The 18,890-nt window shown below is 32.6% G+C and overlaps 1 protein-coding gene across 2 annotated transcripts in view; it reads left to right on the forward strand.

Annotated features, from left to right (window-relative positions):
* TMPRSS15 (transmembrane serine protease 15) overlaps positions 1–18,890 on the forward strand; it is a gene marked incomplete at its 5' end in the record, with an annotated part of 139,087 nt that overhangs the window by 9,216 nt on the left and 110,981 nt on the right. Inside the window, 3 exons of one of the 2 annotated variants that reach the window (XM_079101223.1) lie at positions 6,610–6,818; positions 10,959–11,009; positions 13,170–13,205. In XM_079101223.1, the coding sequence (XP_078957349.1) occupies positions 6,610–6,818; positions 10,959–11,009; positions 13,170–13,205 (296 nt within the window). The remainder of the gene's footprint in view (positions 1–6,609; positions 6,819–10,958; positions 11,010–13,169; positions 13,206–18,890) is intronic. The other variant, XM_079101224.1, reaches the window with a different exon arrangement.

An 18,890-nucleotide genomic window follows, 5' to 3' on the forward strand; every position in this document is an offset into this window, starting at 1 on the left:
CTTAACTTGATTGGTGGGTCATAGAAAATTTTGTGGAAAATGAAATAAATAGTTTGAGAAGCACAGGTAGAGATTGCTCTAGTAGAGAGGAAAAGGAAAGCCATTTTGGGTAAAAAGAAGAAAAATGAAGAGGAGAAGAAGGAGAAGAGGAATAAGAATTAATGTTGTATGGTGAAGATATAATTTAACTGGTATTGAAGCCCACAAAGAGGACACTGAGATGTCACAAGTGTTGAATATAAGCCTAGAACTTACACAAATAACGAACATCAAATAAGAGGTGTAGGGGTCTGCAAGTTATGGAGAATCACAGTGATCCTAACTTTATAGAAAGGCTAATCTAGTATCTCAGATGAGGTACAACTGAATATAATAAGAGCTTGGGACAGGGACACTTGGCATACAATCTTTCCATTAGTCCTAATATTGGCTAGAGAATTCTTAGTTCTTATTAATCAAATAAAGATAGAACAGTAAAATGAGAGGCAAAGGAATCATGCTTAGAAAAATAGTTACAGAAGGTCAAATGATGATTATTTAATGGGTAGAAGAAATACCAGGATCTTGCCATTCCTGTTGGAACAAAGCTAATTCTAGTAATTGAAGGTACAATGAAAAAATATGGAAAGTTTCATCTTTTTATGTAAAAAAGAAAAATTTACATTTTCTCTTTCTTCCTACCCACCTCTCTGTTCCTTTCTCACCTATTCATCTATCTACAGTTTATTTATTATTCTTTAACCTATTGCCTATTCATGACTTCTTAATCTCAGTAACCAACCCTACACCCATCTCCTGTCTTCATTCCTACCTACAACACAAAGACTTTTACTTCTCTTTCCAGAACTTACTATTTTAGACACCCTCTTTCATCAGGCTGAATATAGATTTTTGTATTGCTAAACCAAAACTTTTTAGAACAAGTTTTCTCTGAAATAAAAGTGTTCATTATGCCATCACAGATGCTGGAAAGAAAGCACCAGGCCCTGAGAAGTTCTGCAACTATTAGCAGCAATGGTAGATAACTGTTGGAAATATGTGCATAGAACCTAAGAGTCAAGAGCATTTTTATAATGAATATTTGGGGAAGAAAAGCATAAATAATTTATATTGACTTTTTAACTTACATTTGCTAGAGATCAGAGGGTCAGGAGAGTTTGCGCAGGGAAGGTCTGTGACTAGGAGTGCATGTAGAAGTATTAGTTGCTTCTGGATTGATTAGGGCTAGTGATCCAGCAAGTTTACACAAAGACAAGAGGAGATGTGTCTGGTGGTGCTGGGCACCAGCAGTTTTAAGGCAAGGTTTTAGCATGCATTTAGGAATGTAATGGTTTCATCCTGAAGCTATTATTTGATTAATTTCCCTTATCTCTTTCCCCTTCCACTCTTTGTCCTTTAAATTTAAGACATCTCAGAATTTTTCTGATGGACCCTGGTGGTATATCAAAATCCCAGAATTTTCTTTGATATTTAGTAAATGATCTTCTATTTCTCTTCATGGTAAGACTCCTTCATTTAAAACTGTATGGTATTTAAGTTGAGGAATTACTTTGTTGCTCTCCTTTAGAGTAACATAGGCCACTATAGTGCCTACACCTTGATGAATATTTTATGATGATTTTCAAATAAGGTACTTTATCAGTGTGGAGAGTTTCCTCTGGTGGTCACTGAATCAGAAGTGAGTTTTTGAAACATGAAATGCAAAGAAATTTCATGAAAATGTCTGTATGATAAATTATAGGTTGGCACATTGAGAGACCAAGAAAAGGAGCATAGCAAAAGCAATGCAAATGTGGGAAAGTGGAAAGAGATTAAAGATGAAACTTTTAGGATGTCTTTAAATAATCATGTATGAATAGACATACTCCTAGAAAAAATTGGCAGACTCATAATTAACTTTATTAGTTGTTTTCATTTTGAAATTCAGTTTATAAAATCAAAGAACAGAAATGACTGAAATCTTATCTAACATAACAACATCCACACCAATTGTAAACAATTGTAAGAAAAGTACATCTAAATATCATTTAAAATGATTTTCTTTCTTGTTATTAATTTTAACTAAATGCACATTTTGCATGTATAAAGTCAGAGTGTTTCATTCAGAATGCTGAACTTAGTCATCAACAACTTTTTTTTTTAATTTTTGTCACCTGCTCTGTGTGTGTGTGTGTGTGTGTGTGTGTGTGTGTGTGTGTGTGTGTTTCTCTTCAACATTAGCAAATGGTTGGTTTTCTTTGGGAATACTTTCTGTTATTGTGCTTTGTGGAAAGTGCTTTGCTTCAGAGAACATCAGCAGTTGATTCTCTTAATAATACTGTTTACACTTTGTGGTGGTACGCACTTATTTTGCCCTTGGAGCCAGATAAGTCAAAAAGTTAGGAAAAGAAATAACTTTCATTTACTCAGTAAACCTAAAGGTTTTCAATATCATTAAGGAAAATATGAGATAGAAATATTTTGATCTGTTTCATTCATGCTGTCTGTTCAATGTTAGGATTTATCTGCTTTAAAAAAACAGAGAGAGAGACTCAGCTATTCCACATTTTACCCTATTGAAAAAATTCTCATTAACCTTAATAAATAAAATCAATCTCACAGCAGTGATAAAGATCATTGCTAAAATACTAAAATACACACACACTCACACACACACACAAACAGCTATAGTCTTCTCATGAGGTGAATCACAAATGCTTATTATGACTTTCTTAATTTCACCTATATATCTCACTTATCTCAACATTTATATTGAACAAGAAAAAATTTAAAGAATCAATTTGTAAGTGGTTATAAAATATATAACTTTTCTCCTTGCAAAGTATAAATTTTTTAAAGCAATGTATAATTCACAACCAAGAGAACACATCTTTCAAAAAAAAAAAAAAAAAAAAAAAAAAAAACCTTTTATGCCTGAGGATGAACTAATCAAATCACTTTCAACTCAGGGAAGGAAAATTCCTCTACTCCAAATATCTTACTTTTCCACTCCCTAACTCAAATAAAATAAAAGCAAGTGTTCAGTTAAATTAAACATGTAGAAAATACAGAAGAAAAAACAGATATAATTATATTTTAAGTTATCTACCGTGTAACCAAAGACAAAGTAAAAATGTGGGATTGAGCTAAGAAAATAACAGATATTGTTCATTCTTACTTAAACTTTATTTCATGCTACCCTGTTTTTAGCTCATCTCTAATCACTCATATTTTGGGAGGTGAGATTGATTAGGGAAATATAAAGATAATGGAGGATGGAGAGAGGAAGAAGGACAAAGGGAGGAGTAGAAGGAAGAGTGTCTACATCTTGAAAGTATGCAGAGAATAAATATCTTTACTATCCCCACCAAAAAATATCCAGTCAGGTATTCTCTCTATTTGGAAGTCAAATTCTTGTAAGGATGCAAGATCAGAAAACCCTGGAACTTCCTCCAAAGTAATGCACTGTAGTATATTTTCTGCTTGTAAATAGTTCATAGTATTGTCTATAGAAGTGGTCTTTTGCAGATATGATGGTACATGCCTGTAATCCCAGCTATTTGAGAGGCTGAGGCAGGAGGATTACAAACTGATACCAGCCTGGGCAACTTTGTGAGACCATGTCTCAAAATAAAAAATAAAAAAGGTTGATGATGAAGCTCATTGGTAGAGCACTCCTGGATTCAATCACATTATGAATCAAAGATAAATAAATAATTGTATGAGGAAATATGGAAGAGAAGGTGGTAGGGAGGGAGAGAGAGAGAAAAAAAAAGAGAGGAGGAGGGAGGGAGGGAGGAAGGAAAAGAAAGTTGTAGGTGAGAGGTTGGGAATTATGTTAAAATACTTGTGGCAGACAAAGACATAGGTATCATTCCTATCTCTAACTAACAGTCTATATTACTCTGGGCAAAGTCACCTACACTACCCTGAGTCTCAATATTTTTATTACTAAAATGGAAATATTGACCAATATGAGGTGAAAAGACAAAGCAATCTCCTTTTCTGGAGTTTCTGTTCCAATAAACACAGGATGAAGCCTGAGAGTATGTTCCAGTTTTTTTTTTTTTTTTTTTTTTTTTTTTATCAATTAACATAACACATGACTATAAGTGCCTTCAGTTGTAGGTGTTTATTATCTGACATCACAAGAAATCTGAAAGTTTCAGTGGAGGCTAATTCAGTGGTACGATGGCCATGACATCATCAGGGATGGATTTGGGTGCTTTTCTTTTTTCCATAAATCTATATTTAGCTTCTCAACCATGGTTCACCTCCTGGTCCCATAATGATGAGGAAATTTCACAATCATGTAGACATAATAATGTTCAACAAAGAAAATTGTTCTCCTCTGTATCTTTTCTTGTATTAGAAAAAGTTTTCCAAAGTTTAACCATAAATTTTCTTCTTAGATTTCATTGACCATAGTCCAGTCATCTGCCCCTGCATAAAACCTTGATTGACAGTTTGAATTGTTCAAGATGGCATCTTTCTTCAGAGAATGGAGAACTGTTCTCCAACACAGTTAGGGATCAGGCAGCGTGCAAAAACTAACAAGAATGAAAGAATAGTTAGAAACAGTGTCTATGACAAAATACATAATTATTGAAGACAAAAAGTGATTCCTTGTCTAAGTTTGGGAACACTGATATGAATAGTTACTAAGGAGCCCTGTCATTTATAAGATTTTGTTACAATTTAAGCAAATAGTCGGACATGTAAACCTAGCAACATTTTTAAAATAATTCAATAGAAATGAAATGTGAAATTATTGCATCAGAGTAACCCATTTCTTTCAAACATGAAAAAAAAGCAGCTAATGGACTCACTCATTAAGAACAGATGTCTTATCTATTGAGGATGCTGAACAACTATGGTCTACAGGAACATTTTGCTCTTGCATACAGTAAAGAAGGAAAAAGTTACATTTACTCTAGGTTGTACTGGATAGTGAATAGATGGATAGTGTGTTAGCCAACTCTTCATCAATGCATGACATGAACAACTTAAAGAGATTTATTTTAGTTCACATTTTCGGAGGTTTTAGTTCATGGTCATCAGCTCCTTTGTTTTGGGTCTAAGGTGATGCAGAACCTCATGGCAGAAGGGCATGGCAGAGGAAAGCTCATGGCAATCCCAGAGAACCTATTCCCTTCAACTAAGTTTCACTTCCTATAGTTTCCACTATCTCCCATTCATCCACTCAAATGATTAATCTTTTAATGAATTAATTCACTGATGAGGTCAGAACCTTCATGATCCAATTACTTCCTAGGGCCTCACATCTGAATACTGTTGTGTTAGGGGCTAAGACTGCAACACATGAGTCTCTGGAGAATACTTTATACCCAAACCATTGCAATTATATAATAAAAAACTCTTTAGGAGTTGATAAAATCCTTCTATTGGGAACCATTAACACAAAGATACCATAAGAATACATGGGTGTGATACCTATATTTTGGAAAGAGCAAATATATAAAATTTGATACTCCCTATCTGTCTGTCCCCCTGGAATCAAGTACAACCTGAGTACTCCCAGTTTACAAACAGGTACAGAATGAACATCAGAATTAGGAGTTGTCCCTCAAATAGTTATATCCTAAAAGAATATCATGTTAGTAGAAATGTAGGAAAGAGCAAAAACTGTCTCAGGTATCCCCACTACCAAAGAAATCTATTTGTTTTTGTCTTTCTCTAAATCATCAAGAAAAACATCACCTTTTAAAATGCATATTATATCACAAGGGTTAAAATAAAAGGGAAGCTGATTACAACTACATGGTTTGAATTTGAAATTTATGTTGGGAGATAACTTAGGCAAGATAATTCCAACAATTGGCTTATTAGAATGAATAGCCCCAAGTCCCAATAATCTCAGGTATGTTTGTTTTCTTTTTTTATACCTTGAAACCAGGACATATTGACATTTTAAGACTAATGAGAATAAAGAAGAAAATAATATGGTCACTATCAGTTTAGAATATCAGGCGTTCTTAAAACTATGTAGAAAAAAAATTCATGTGAAACTACCTTACGTTTCTGCTTAAAAGTTAACCAGAGATTTTAAGTCTTTTGGGTATAAGCTGAGGAAACATTTGTCATGCTGCTCACCTATGATTGTATCTAACACTAAAGCAATAAAAGAAGCACATTAAGCAAATACATTGATGCTCAGTGTGGTTGCTTTAAGGAGAATAAATAAACATTACTCAAATTTTAAAATAATTAACCAAAGAAATTACAAATCCACAATCTTCATTCCTTCAAACAGTAAAATGAATAAATGCCACAATACCATGTATTTTTGCTTAATTTCACACGAGTGATTCTAGGGGATAACCCGGCCTTGGGATCAGGGTTCTAATGTAGAACTCAGAAAACGTGGATTCCAATGTTGGATCTGTTTTGGAGTTTGTTCTTAGAAAATCATTTTGTGTTTCAATTCCTTTTCCTTCCACCTTAAAAGTAAAGATAATATTTAACATGACATATTTTTTAATCTTATTTTAAACTTAAAAAAAATCACCATGTATAATGTATATTACAGAGTCACTACCTTACACTAGTGTAATGAGGATTAACAAGATGATAACAAGGGAATTTAAAAGACATTTTACATGAATTGAGCATAAATCACTTGAAGACAGCTGACATTTTCCTCTTATATCATCTTTTACTTTACAGAAATGGAAGCATTATAGTCCTATTTGACCTTTTTTTTGCTCAGTGGGTGTCAGATGAAAATGTAAAAGAAGAACTGATTCGAGGCATTGAAGCAAATAAATCCAGCCAACTGGTCACTTTCCATATTGATTTGAACAGCATTGATATCACAGGTATCTGTGAACATTATTTGATTTCTTTGAATCATTAAGCTATGAAATTAAGATTCTAGCAATATACCAGAGAAGCAGTGGGATCATCCTTGACTTTAGGAGCCTGTCTTATTGCCTGAGGTAACACATTAACATGAGAAAAATGAAATATGGAGAAACTGTTTGAAGAAAAAATGTCAGTGAGAAAGTTTGTAAAATATCAAATGTCATAAAGCTTCTGAAAATATTGGTATGGGTAAATGTGAGTCTTGTCACATTCTTTACATGGGTCAAGTATAGATGGACTTTTCAGGAACCCTCTATCAGAAAGTAGCGCTTAAGATTTTCTGATTGAGGCATAGATATTTCAAGGGGCAAGATTCAGTCTCTAATTGAAAAGCTAGGGAAAAAAATAGAGGAGGCAATGGATTTGATCTATCTCATCCCTTATTTATAAAAATTAAACCTTATTTTTATTAATAATATTTATAATAAAAATAAACCAGAAGAGAAGAGATTTGGGGTACCAAAAATAACAGGAAGTAGACAGCACATCTATTAATGCTTTAAGTTTTTCACTCGTTACTCTCCATTCAATTTAATTCAACAATATTTACACTGCGATTATTTTGGTTGAGAACAGTAGAAATTTGCTAGACTCACAATCCTTTGGCTATAAACTTCAAGGCCATGTTTGTTTGGGAATTTACAGATTTTAGGATGTTAGAAAGCTCACATCCAAAATAACACCAACAAATAAATAACTATGCACACCAGGTAGAATGGAAACAAATTTTGAATAACCTAACCTCATTTCAAATAGTTTTGGTATGAAATAGGATTGTTCAATATAGGTTTATCTTTAAATCAAATATATGAAAACATACAGAAGTCCATATACTGATTTATGATTTTAGAATAGTAGATATAAAACTGCAATTCTAGCTGCTTCTCTTCACGGTGTTGATACATCAAGCTGTTTCCTCTTCCATAAAGTTTACTCCTGCATCCTGCAGCTCCTGCTCACTGAGAAAGCTGATGTTCTTAGTACCGCCCCCATGATGGCTTGCTTCTCTAGCACAGCTACTGGGGCACAGGCGGTCTACTTTAGACCTTTGTCTGAATCCGATGAGCTGAAAATTACTATCAGTCATTATTAACTGAATAGGTGGTTTACCTAACGACACATTTACTTCCCACATTGATCCCGTTATATGATGTCTTTACTAACCCCATTTTACAGAGTAGAAGACCAAAGCACAGATAATATCAGAAAATTGCCTAAAAGCACACGCTATTTATAGTTAAATAAAGGATTCTGATCTAGGTGATCTGTTCCTAATGTGTGTACTCTTAACCCTCATTACTAGAGTTTACCTGTAATGGTTTTATCTTTGAAAAATGTTCTTCAGTGCATTTTCAGTAGTCATTTTTCTCCTAAAAATTTTTTCCTTTTTTTTTTAATTTTTTCTTTTTTTAAAATTTTTTTTGGTTTTTTTTTTTTTTTTTTTTGGTTTTTGCTTTTTTATTTAAAAGTGTCTTGGTTTCTTGAGGTTTGCATTTGCCATTTGGCAAAATGCTGTAATTTATTTTTATGACTCTTTATAGTTGGACTGTTTTAAGGAATGAGATTTATGATTTTAGAAAATATTGAGCGGGGATGTGGCTCAGTGATAAAGTACTTGCCTAACGTGTGAGATCTTGCATTTAATACCAGTATGGCAAATATATATATATATATATATATATTTAATTATACATATTTATATATTTTGTAGATATTTTATATTTATATTTATATTTATGTATTTACTCAATAAAACCACGACTTTTGTCTTTTGAGTTAACTTTGAATCAGTTTACAAATGCCATAAACTAGCAACATCAACTCATGAATATCTTCAAAAAGTTGAAATTAAAAATTTATTTAATTTGTTGAACTGCATTAAAAGAAATTTATAAACAAGACACCAATCTTAATTTTAGGTGTTTGATTTTACTATTTTCCATTTCATGTGATTTTTTCAAATTTATTTTGTTTTAAATTGATAATTTCATACTTATCTTGAGATCTTATTAAATACTATCAAAATGAAAAAAATTAGAATATTCTTTATAAAAATTTTTATGAATCTTGTCGTCTTATTCATCAATAATGTACCATATGTCATTTAAAAGCTGTCATAGATCTTATGTGAACAAGACACACTGAAAATAAATAGTGAAATGAGCAACTTAGCAGACCAGAACATTCTGTATTTGATGACATATGCTTCAGTTTCCTTTATAGTTTGTAAGTTGATTCATATACTTTTAAAACTTTTAAATATATTACAATTGAAGAAAATGGTATTTACCTTTTTATATATACATTGGCAACTTCTTTAATATCTAAAGACTAGACATTATAAAATTAGGACTCCTTTGTCCAGTATGTGTATGATATACACAGTACAGCAAAGTTAAATGAAATGCACCTTACAGGGCAATGGGTAAGCTGAAATTTTGTAGAATACTCTACCAAAACACCTTTTGCAACTTCTTTCTTCCTCAACTCATGAACAAGTACAGATTTTATTCTATTCAGAAGTGGTTTAACAATTTCAAACACAGTATTTCCAATCAGTTTTTAAAAGATATTTATAAAAAGTTTTAATTCTACCATTTCTATATTTAAATATGTCAAGCACTTCTAAATATGTAGAAGGACTATATAGTCTACACAAGAACCTGTCCACTATGCACACAGCTCTGGTTAATCAAATTGCACCCATAGCAATGGTTATAATCTGAGCTATCTCCTAGTAGGACCGTTTGTCCTAAACCTTTCCCTTCTCACTTCTTTTCCTCTACTTTCAGTCCAATGGACGAGTAGAGGCATATGCAACATTTGGAGATGGCTGAACAACTTCATGTCCAAAAGACAAGCTTTCCTATGAATTTCAACAAAAAATGTACAAAATGTGCTAATCTCACTAACTACTTGGTTATACACTGGCAAGTTCTTTAACATCTAGTAACTAGGTGTTGCAAAATTGGAACTCATTTGTCCATTATATACACTATATACAAAGCAAAACAAAATGCACAAAACATACAGAAAACTGATGACTGAAAATGTCCAAGTATGAACATTCTGACATGTTACCTTTTTAATTGCTTCCCTCCAACCTCCTCCACATCACTGAGCAAGTACAGACAGTGCTATACTGCTCACAGAGGTGGTTTCACAGTTCCATTCCCCAAAGACAATGTTTCATATGAATTTTAGCAAGAAGATATCTAAAAAGTGATATTTTACTATCTTTACACTTAACATACATCAGGCAATTCTAAACAACTAACAGACTAGATATTTTAAGTAAGGACTCAATTTGTTCACTATGACAGTCTTGAATAAATTGCACACATGTAACAATAGTTCTAATTTGAAAATGTCTTCAAAATATGAGCATTCTGGCCCTTCACTGACCCAGTGGGTTATAACGCTCAAATTTTCAGAAGACAATCGTTCTTAGGAATTTTAACACAAAACATACAAAATTTATTTACTAACTCTGCTTTTTTTCATGCACTGGCAACCTCTTTAGAAAAACTAGATGTAGATTAGCACTTGCTTGTCCTTTATACACACTATGAACACAGAAAAGTAAAGAAAACCCATAGACATAAGGTACAACTCTTAGGTCCTTGTAAGCACACTGGCATGGTGCTCCCAAGAACCAGTACACGACTCTTCTTTGTGTAAAGCATTTTATACTTAAACTGTACTTGGTTCATTGCAGATATTGTTAGGTACACAATTACTTTGTGATTGAGGTCTTCCACGTGTTTCAGTGCAAAACCACAGGAGACTAATACCACATTAGTTGATGTAAATACTAATTCTTCAATATAACTATAGAATCAATGAATAGATACTTTCCTTAAAATGTTGTCTCATAAAGTAAACTTTTTGCATAAGTAAATTGTATAGACAGATGTGCAAATACTAGAAATTAATCACAGCCATATCATGAATAGGAATAGTCAACAGGAAAGGACAAAACAGGAGCTCTAAAACATCAGATGCCTTTGAACAAATATTCAAACTGGACTCGATGATTTGTAACATATTCATATTGAAAGCACAATTGTCAAATCAACTTTACTTTATTCCAGCATCTTTGGAGAGTTTCTCTACAATAACTGTTGTGCCTGCAACTGTTTCAGGTCAGTAGTTAAGACATTTAAAAAAAATGTGTTTGTGGTCATCAATCTCCACCACATTAGGGAAAGTTGTGTTTTATTCCTGTAACACTTACTGATATATTTAGTATTCACATGAAAATGCAAGCTGCATACATTTGGTGAGGAACAATATAGTCATAATATCACAGAGTTCATAATACTTAGTTAATATGCCAATGGTATACATTTCCAATTTCAATGTTCTTGTAATATTTAAAACTTTATATGTTGTATGTGTATGTGTGTTTTGTTTCAAAATATGACTCAGATCATGTAGACTGGATGGTGAAGCCATGATGTTTGTAAAATCACTGAATATGAAAGAAAGTTTTAACAGCATTCAAATGATGATTTTCAATATATATTGCACTCTTTGGGAAGGAGAATCCAAAGTTCGACTTTAACTGCTCTGCTTCAGCATATTCTTTACTCCATCCTAACTTTAATTGCTCATACAATTCAGAAATTCATTTTGTCTTATCAAGATCACTCCACCACTGACAAAGTTCAGTTTGGAAATCTTAACAAATTTTACAATTAACCTTAGTTACCTTAAACTATAAAATTATTCTGCTCTAGAAAATGCATTAGAATTGAAGCCAAAAAATTGACATTAATCCTGGTTCTACAAACTACCAGAATCATTGAGTATGTCTGTTTACCCCTCTGAAAATCTGTATCCTGAAAATCATAAATAACAAAATTGTTTTGCATATCTCAAAAGTATTCCTAAATATAAAGTTAACACATAAATTATTTTTAAAATGTAAATGTTATGCAATTTATAAATATAATAATTTCAGTATTTTCTATAATCATGGTCATCTTCATAATATTGGAAAGACCTATTTTTTAAGGTATTTACTTGTTTCAGTTCCTATATTATAACATTTTATATCACAATTTTCAAAATGATTCTTTAAGGAGGTAACATTTTTTGGCGAGGATGTGGGGGAAAAGGTACACTCATACATTGCTGTTGGGGTTGCAAATTAGTGCAGCCACTCTGGAAAGCAGTATGGAGATTCCTCAGAAAGCTTGGAATGGAACTACCATTTGACCCAGCTATCCCACTCCTCGACCTATACCCAAAGGACTTAAAATCAGCATACTACAGCCACATCAATGTTCATAGCTTCTCAATTCACAATAGCCAGATTGTGGAACCAACCTAGATGTCCTTCAATTGATGAATGGATAAAGAAACTGTGGTATATATATACAATGGAATATTATTCAGCCATAAAGAATAATAAAATTATGGCATTTGCAGGCAAATGGATGAAATCGGAGAATATCATGCTTAGTGAGATAAGCCAATCTCAAAAAACCAAAGGACGAATGATCTCACTGATAAGCAGATGATGAGACATAATGGGGGGTGGGAGGGGGGCAAGAATGGAGGAAGGAAGGGCTGTATAGAGGGAAAAGAGGGGTGGGAGGGGTGGGGGGAAGGGAAAAAATAACAGAATGAATCAAATAACATTACCCTATGTAAATGTATGATTATGCAAATGGTATGCCTTTACTCCATGTACAAACAGAGAAACAACATGTATCCCATTTGTTTACAATAAAAAAAAAGGAGGTAATATTTTTCTACTTAAAAAGAAATGAATAAAGGAATTAATTTATAATCTGGAGAGTCACAGTTATTAACTGTTAAATAAAGAAATCAAAAACAATTCCTCCTAATTTCAGAGCCCACAGCCTAAGCATATCCCATGCTTCTATTTAAAATGCTTCTATTTAACCTAGAATCTTTAAGTCTACAGTCATTATAAAATAAGTAAATCTCCATATTTACTTAACGATTATTGAACAACATCCTCTTTTGTACTTGGAGAATAAGCATGAGTTTCAAATCTAAACGCCTTCACTCTGTAATTCTAGAAATCAATGAGAAACAGTGTACAATATGAGAGATTTATGAATTAGCCTGATTTAATCATTCCATATTGTAAACATATATCAAAACATCACATTGTACCTCATAAACATATACGATTATTGTCACTTAAAATAAGATCTAAACTATCAAATAAGAAAGCATGCAAGATATATTCTTAGATTCAAATACAAGTGACATATTCTAAGGTAATAGATAGTAATAATTCACAATTATGTCATTTATCTTTACAGACTACCTAACAACCAGCAGTCCTCTGGCAACTCAAGGTCAGTCTACATGATGTTATTTCTATATATTTTTAAAAGGTTTCACTCATGTTTCAGTTTAGACTCCTGAAAACTCATGAAGCCACAGCAGGTTAATATTATCACTGTAGTATAGATAAGAAAACTGAAACATAGAAGGTTGTGGTTTTAGACTCAGGTTTAAAGTGACAATACATTGGGAGCTAATGCCTGGGTTATCTTACCTCACTCTATTAAAACCATGGTCATTATCTGTTGCTAAGAATGTCATCAACAGGATGAAAATGTCTTCCAGAAACATGATGGTTTCATCAGATACTAGGGATATTTTTATTTTGATTGCTCCTTCTACCTACAATGTAGACATGCTTCTTCCTGTTAGTAAAGTCCTGGTTGCCAAAATATGACCAAACTATCCTTGAAGTCATTAACTCAATAATTGCTTTTTTTTTTAAATGTCTACTTTATGCCAGTTCCCATTATATATCTTTGATGTGTCAATTTCTCTGGATTCCTAGTAATTAGTCCACTCTGCTCCCATTTTTCTGCCAAGCAACTAAAATGCTTTCCCTAGTTTTGACTTACTCTACATGTTAAATTGCCTACTTGTGACTCTAATTCTTTTAAGTAACTCAATAAATAAATATTGTGTAGATCCTAAATTAACTCCCAACAGTAATATAGCAGTCACTTCTATCCAGAGAGGAGACATCCAAGATGCCCAGTGGATGCCTGAAACTGCTGATATCTCTGAACTCTATGCAGATGGTCTCCAACTTACAATAGTTCAGCTTGTGATTTTTCAATTTCATGATGGTATTGTACCCATATAACCATTCTGGTTGCACTTTCAACATGATATTTAATAAATTACATGATATTCAACTCTTTATTTAAAAAAAATGCTTTGTGTGAGAAAATTTTGCCCAATTGTAGGCTAATGCCTGTCTAGCCTAGACTACTACCTAAATGTTGGTACATTAGATGTATTAAAGACATTTTACCTAGTTTCAATTAATGATGGATTTATTGGGATGGGAATCTATTGTAAGTGGAGAAGCATTTGTATATACTATGATTTTTATTAAATATAAATACCTGTTATAAAATTTTTATAAAAAAAATTTTACCTTTCTATTTCAGAAAAGCACTATAAGATATCTCTTTGGTATATCTGATTGCCATCTGGCATCACTACTATTGTAGTTTGGAGTTATTTCTGAAAATATGAGTTATTTGCACCAAGCTCTGCAATACACAACAATCTGATAATTGGGAGAGCTCCTAAGTAACTAATGGGTGGATGCCACATCTATTTCCTACCACTCCAACACTTGACACAGTTCTGATGGAGTAGAGGATTCAACATTTGGCACCATTCTGTTGAAAAATCATCCTCCTTGGGGGCCATAGGCGTGGCATGTCTCCATGTGCAGTTGCTTTTACTACTAATAATCAATATATCCTTAGATTCAGATTATAGAGAATACTGGGGAGATTTCATGGTGCTGGGACACAAAATAACATACAATAAAGTTTAATATTAATACTTAGATGAAATCATAAATAAGCAATTATGATTTGCTCAAATTTGTAAGGAGCCTGTGATTTCTTTTAGTATACAAAATTCTCTAAAAGTTATATATGAGAGTGTATTCCTCTGAGCTTTGATGTGGTGTTTGGTCTTCATTGCCTTCTTAGTGTTTATGATTAAGTTTAAGAATATTTTTCCCACTTAATAAATAGGTTAATCATAGGTAAAATTCGTATTCTTGCTATATCTAGTTAGCGTTTTAGTCCGTCATTGAGTACATGAAATAGAATAAATATTAACTATAAGCTGATTTCTCTATTCTCTGTTAGTAATAACAAAAAACATTCCACTGTTAATAACTAACATTAGAGTTCTTGGAAGGGGTAATTTTTACAGAAACTTAATGTCGTATTCTCTCAGGGAAATTAAAACTAAATGGAGCACAGTGTCCTCTACCTTACTTGGAACTGGTTTTCTTTTTAAGCTATCATACAGTAAAAACATATTTATTGACAAAATCGTTAATTATACTCTTGAAGACTTTTTACTTAATATTTCCTTGTATTAACCATGAAATGATGTAATCAATATCAAAGAAAAAACATACAAAAAGACTCTGAACAATAAAGATTCAGCCTCAGAACACTTGGTGTCTCTGTGTGCTGTTTCTCCACTGCGCTAACGCCTCCCATCCACCTCCGGCCCCCGACTGCTGCTAGGGCTGGACCCTGGCAGGTGGATACTGCATACTATGTGGATACACTGAAAAAAGGACATAACTCACAACCAATATGGGAATAGAGCAGCATCGTGCAGGACTTCATGTTATTTAGAATGACATAGGGTTTAAAACTTGTGAGTTGTTAATTTAATGAATTTACCATTAAATATTTTCAGAATATATTTGACCTAAAGTAACTGAAAGCACAGAACATGAAAGTATGGATAAAGGGGACTTACTACACTAGCATTTTATGTTACTTAGGTTTATATCATATGTTATATACTATAGGAAAAGAACATTTGTAAAACCATAAACATTCCCTCTTTATAAGTTAATAATTTTTGCTTAAAATGGTTTCATATGATATTTGAAATGCAAAGTAATACATGAATCATTAATCAAAATTTCTTAGAATACAAGCCATCAAAACTCTAAAGTGTATAAAGATATATGGCAGCATAAGCAAGCCTGCTGTGGTGTTTTGGTACATTCACACAGCAGCTCAATGAACTTTAAAACTGCAATAAGACCACATTCCCTCTCTAAAGTGAAAAAAATATTCACATATTTGGGGAAAAATGATTTTAGAATTGCTAATACTAAATCTTTTAAGGTAATTTACATTTTTTTTTCTTTGTACAAACAGAGAAACAAGATGTATCCCATTTTTTTACAACAAAAATAAATCGTAAAAAATACACAATATAAATAATGAATATTGGATAAAAAATTTACATATGTTTTAAGAAATATATTACTAAAACATTTAAAATCCAAATATCCAAATTAATGTCCCATTTTTAAAATTTTTCCATTTGTGAATCCATGGAATGGTTCATGTCACCCATAGTTACTGAGCTCCTCTGAACTGGATAAACAGTCCTGAGAGAACTATGCAGAATGACTTAGGGAAAAAAGAATCAGTGCTGAACAAATCAAGAAGTTCTTGAACTTTAAACAAGTTTTTCTCCCTTACTATTCCAAAGACAAACCTGTCAATAAATGCAGAGAACTGGTAAATCATATGCTCAGTTTCCTGTGGATGAAGAAGATGGTGAACGAGGGAACAGAGAACGAGAGAGTACTCCATCACCTCTCCGTTGTTTCAATTACAGAATGGCATCAGTAGACACTTGGTCTGCCTTTCACATTTTATGTCAGTAATTGAGATTTGAAATAAAGATAAAAAATAATATAAAATTCTCAATCATTGAAAAAAACATGAGTGAATCCACCCTTTACCTAATTCTGCCAATTATTCCATATGTATTAGGGAACTATCTAGCTTCTTCAAACTTTATTTTTATTATCTGAAAAATCAAGATTAAAAAAAGTATGTATTGGAAAGTGATTGAGAATTAAAAAGAGATAATACAGATTCTACCGCATTGTTGCCAACACAGTGATCCATGCTTTGGAGGGTCACAATCAATATCAGATCAGTTCTTCCTTCCCCTACTGACTTTGTCCAAAGAGAGAAAAAAATAATAATAGTTAAAGTTGTAGATTTTTTTTAAAAAGAATATTTTTCAAAATCTAAGTTTAAATAAAATAACATGATTATTTTTGGCAACGCTCATTTTCATAGAGTCACTTATTTAACCAAAAATTTTAATTTCCAAACATGTCCTGTTATTGAATGCTATATTTAATTAACTTAATCAGTTCTCAAAGAGTTATTTTAAGTATGTGGCAAAGTATCCTATTCCCTTTTTCACCAAATCCATGTATTACATGTGTCCTGAAACATACTTCTTGTTTATTCCTCTCCCAAGGCAAGATGGTATAGATTTATAGAGGGGAATGAAGCAATTAAACTTGAGAACTGTGGTTTCCAAGCAGTAATTTATTATGAATATGCCTTTCAGGGGTGTTAAGTTTATTTTCATTTTTATATGCCTGGAAGAAAGAGTTTGAGAAAAAACAACAAATGCATGCATCATATAGCTGGCATCAGTACTATTATAAATTCTGCCAGAGAATTTTTGTATGATAACAGGTACAAAGTCCATGAGGGTTATGTTGTATTGTTTTGCAGCCTTCGTTGCCAATTACTGTAAAGTTTTACTAACCCATTTGGAACACTAGCGGAGAGAGCTAGGAACTAACGTGGCATTATACAGATTGATTTCTTGGCTGCTACAGAGTGCCTAGTGGGGCTGTTGGGCAATTACTCATATGCTTGAAGGGTTTCTAGACGGCCGCTTGTTCTAGTCCTTTGTTGCTGACTGTGCAGGCATTGATTGCAGAAAAACAAAAGTGTCACTATCATGGGCTTTCTCAATCTTATAGAAAATGTAATCTTGGTACAATTCCAATATGTGGAAGAGTTTGGGGACTGAAGAAAAAGACTAGTTGGCTGATTTTGTGAAGAACATGAAATTGGACCAAAAGAAGCTAAGATATACCCTTTAATTTAATTGATCCAAGATTGAGACACAGAGACTTCATTCCTTTCATATTTTGTATTTTATATATATATATATACATGCACATATATATATACACATATGTATATACATATATACAATTAAAATATTTTTCTTCTGCATTTGAGAACATATTTATCACTAAGTACTCTCCTCTAAGATGTTCATACTCAATGATATGACTATTAATAGATCTGTCCACAGTAATTTCATTTAGATTGAAATGTCATTGTCTTCCTAAAAAGACTAGTTTGTTCTATTAAAGTAAATGAGAAGTTCTGTGAAGTGATATCTATCTCCAGTATAGTGCGGTGAAATGAAATTGGTCTCCAATTCAGTCATTTATGGATTCCTATGCTATTTCATTTACTCGGTTTTGATACCAGGGATTGAACCCAGGGGTGCTTAACCACCGAACCACATTCCCAGTTCCCTTTTCCTTTTTTAAATCTTTTTAATTAAGATACAAATTCTCGCTAAGTTACTTAGGGCCTCACTTGGCGGCTGAGTTGGCTTTGAACTTGCAATCCTCCTGCCTCAGCCTATTAAGTCGCTGGGATTACAGGCATGTGTACCATGCCCAATTTCAGATACTATTTCTAGTACTATGTGAACTATAGGAATCTTGGACTAATTTGTCTTAAATAGTTCTGGTCACTAAGCATTATTATATAAGTGACAGGAAAATAGAAATCCAAAATTTCCAAATTATAATTTTTCAATTTTGTCTCATGTACAACATTTCTTCTATGTGATTTGGAATAAAAGATAAAGATTTTACTATTATCCTCCATGCTGTCTAGCACTGGCCTGCACAATGTATACGCAGTGTGTTCTTGGTCCCATACCACTAGACATTGTTTTGATTTTAGATCACTCTGAAGTGATCACATTTAAGTATATCCTGAATCCTTCTCTATACAAATATAAATGGATAATTAAAATGATCTATGTGAATAATTCCAAAACCATACAAATTTACTGGTGCATTTTCATAGTAGGTAAAAAATCTGTATCCT

The sequence above is a fragment of the Sciurus vulgaris genome (genome assembly GCF_902686455.1).
Source record: "Sciurus vulgaris genome assembly, chromosome: 10".
In the NCBI taxonomy this organism is placed as follows: domain Eukaryota; kingdom Metazoa; phylum Chordata; class Mammalia; order Rodentia; family Sciuridae; genus Sciurus; species Sciurus vulgaris.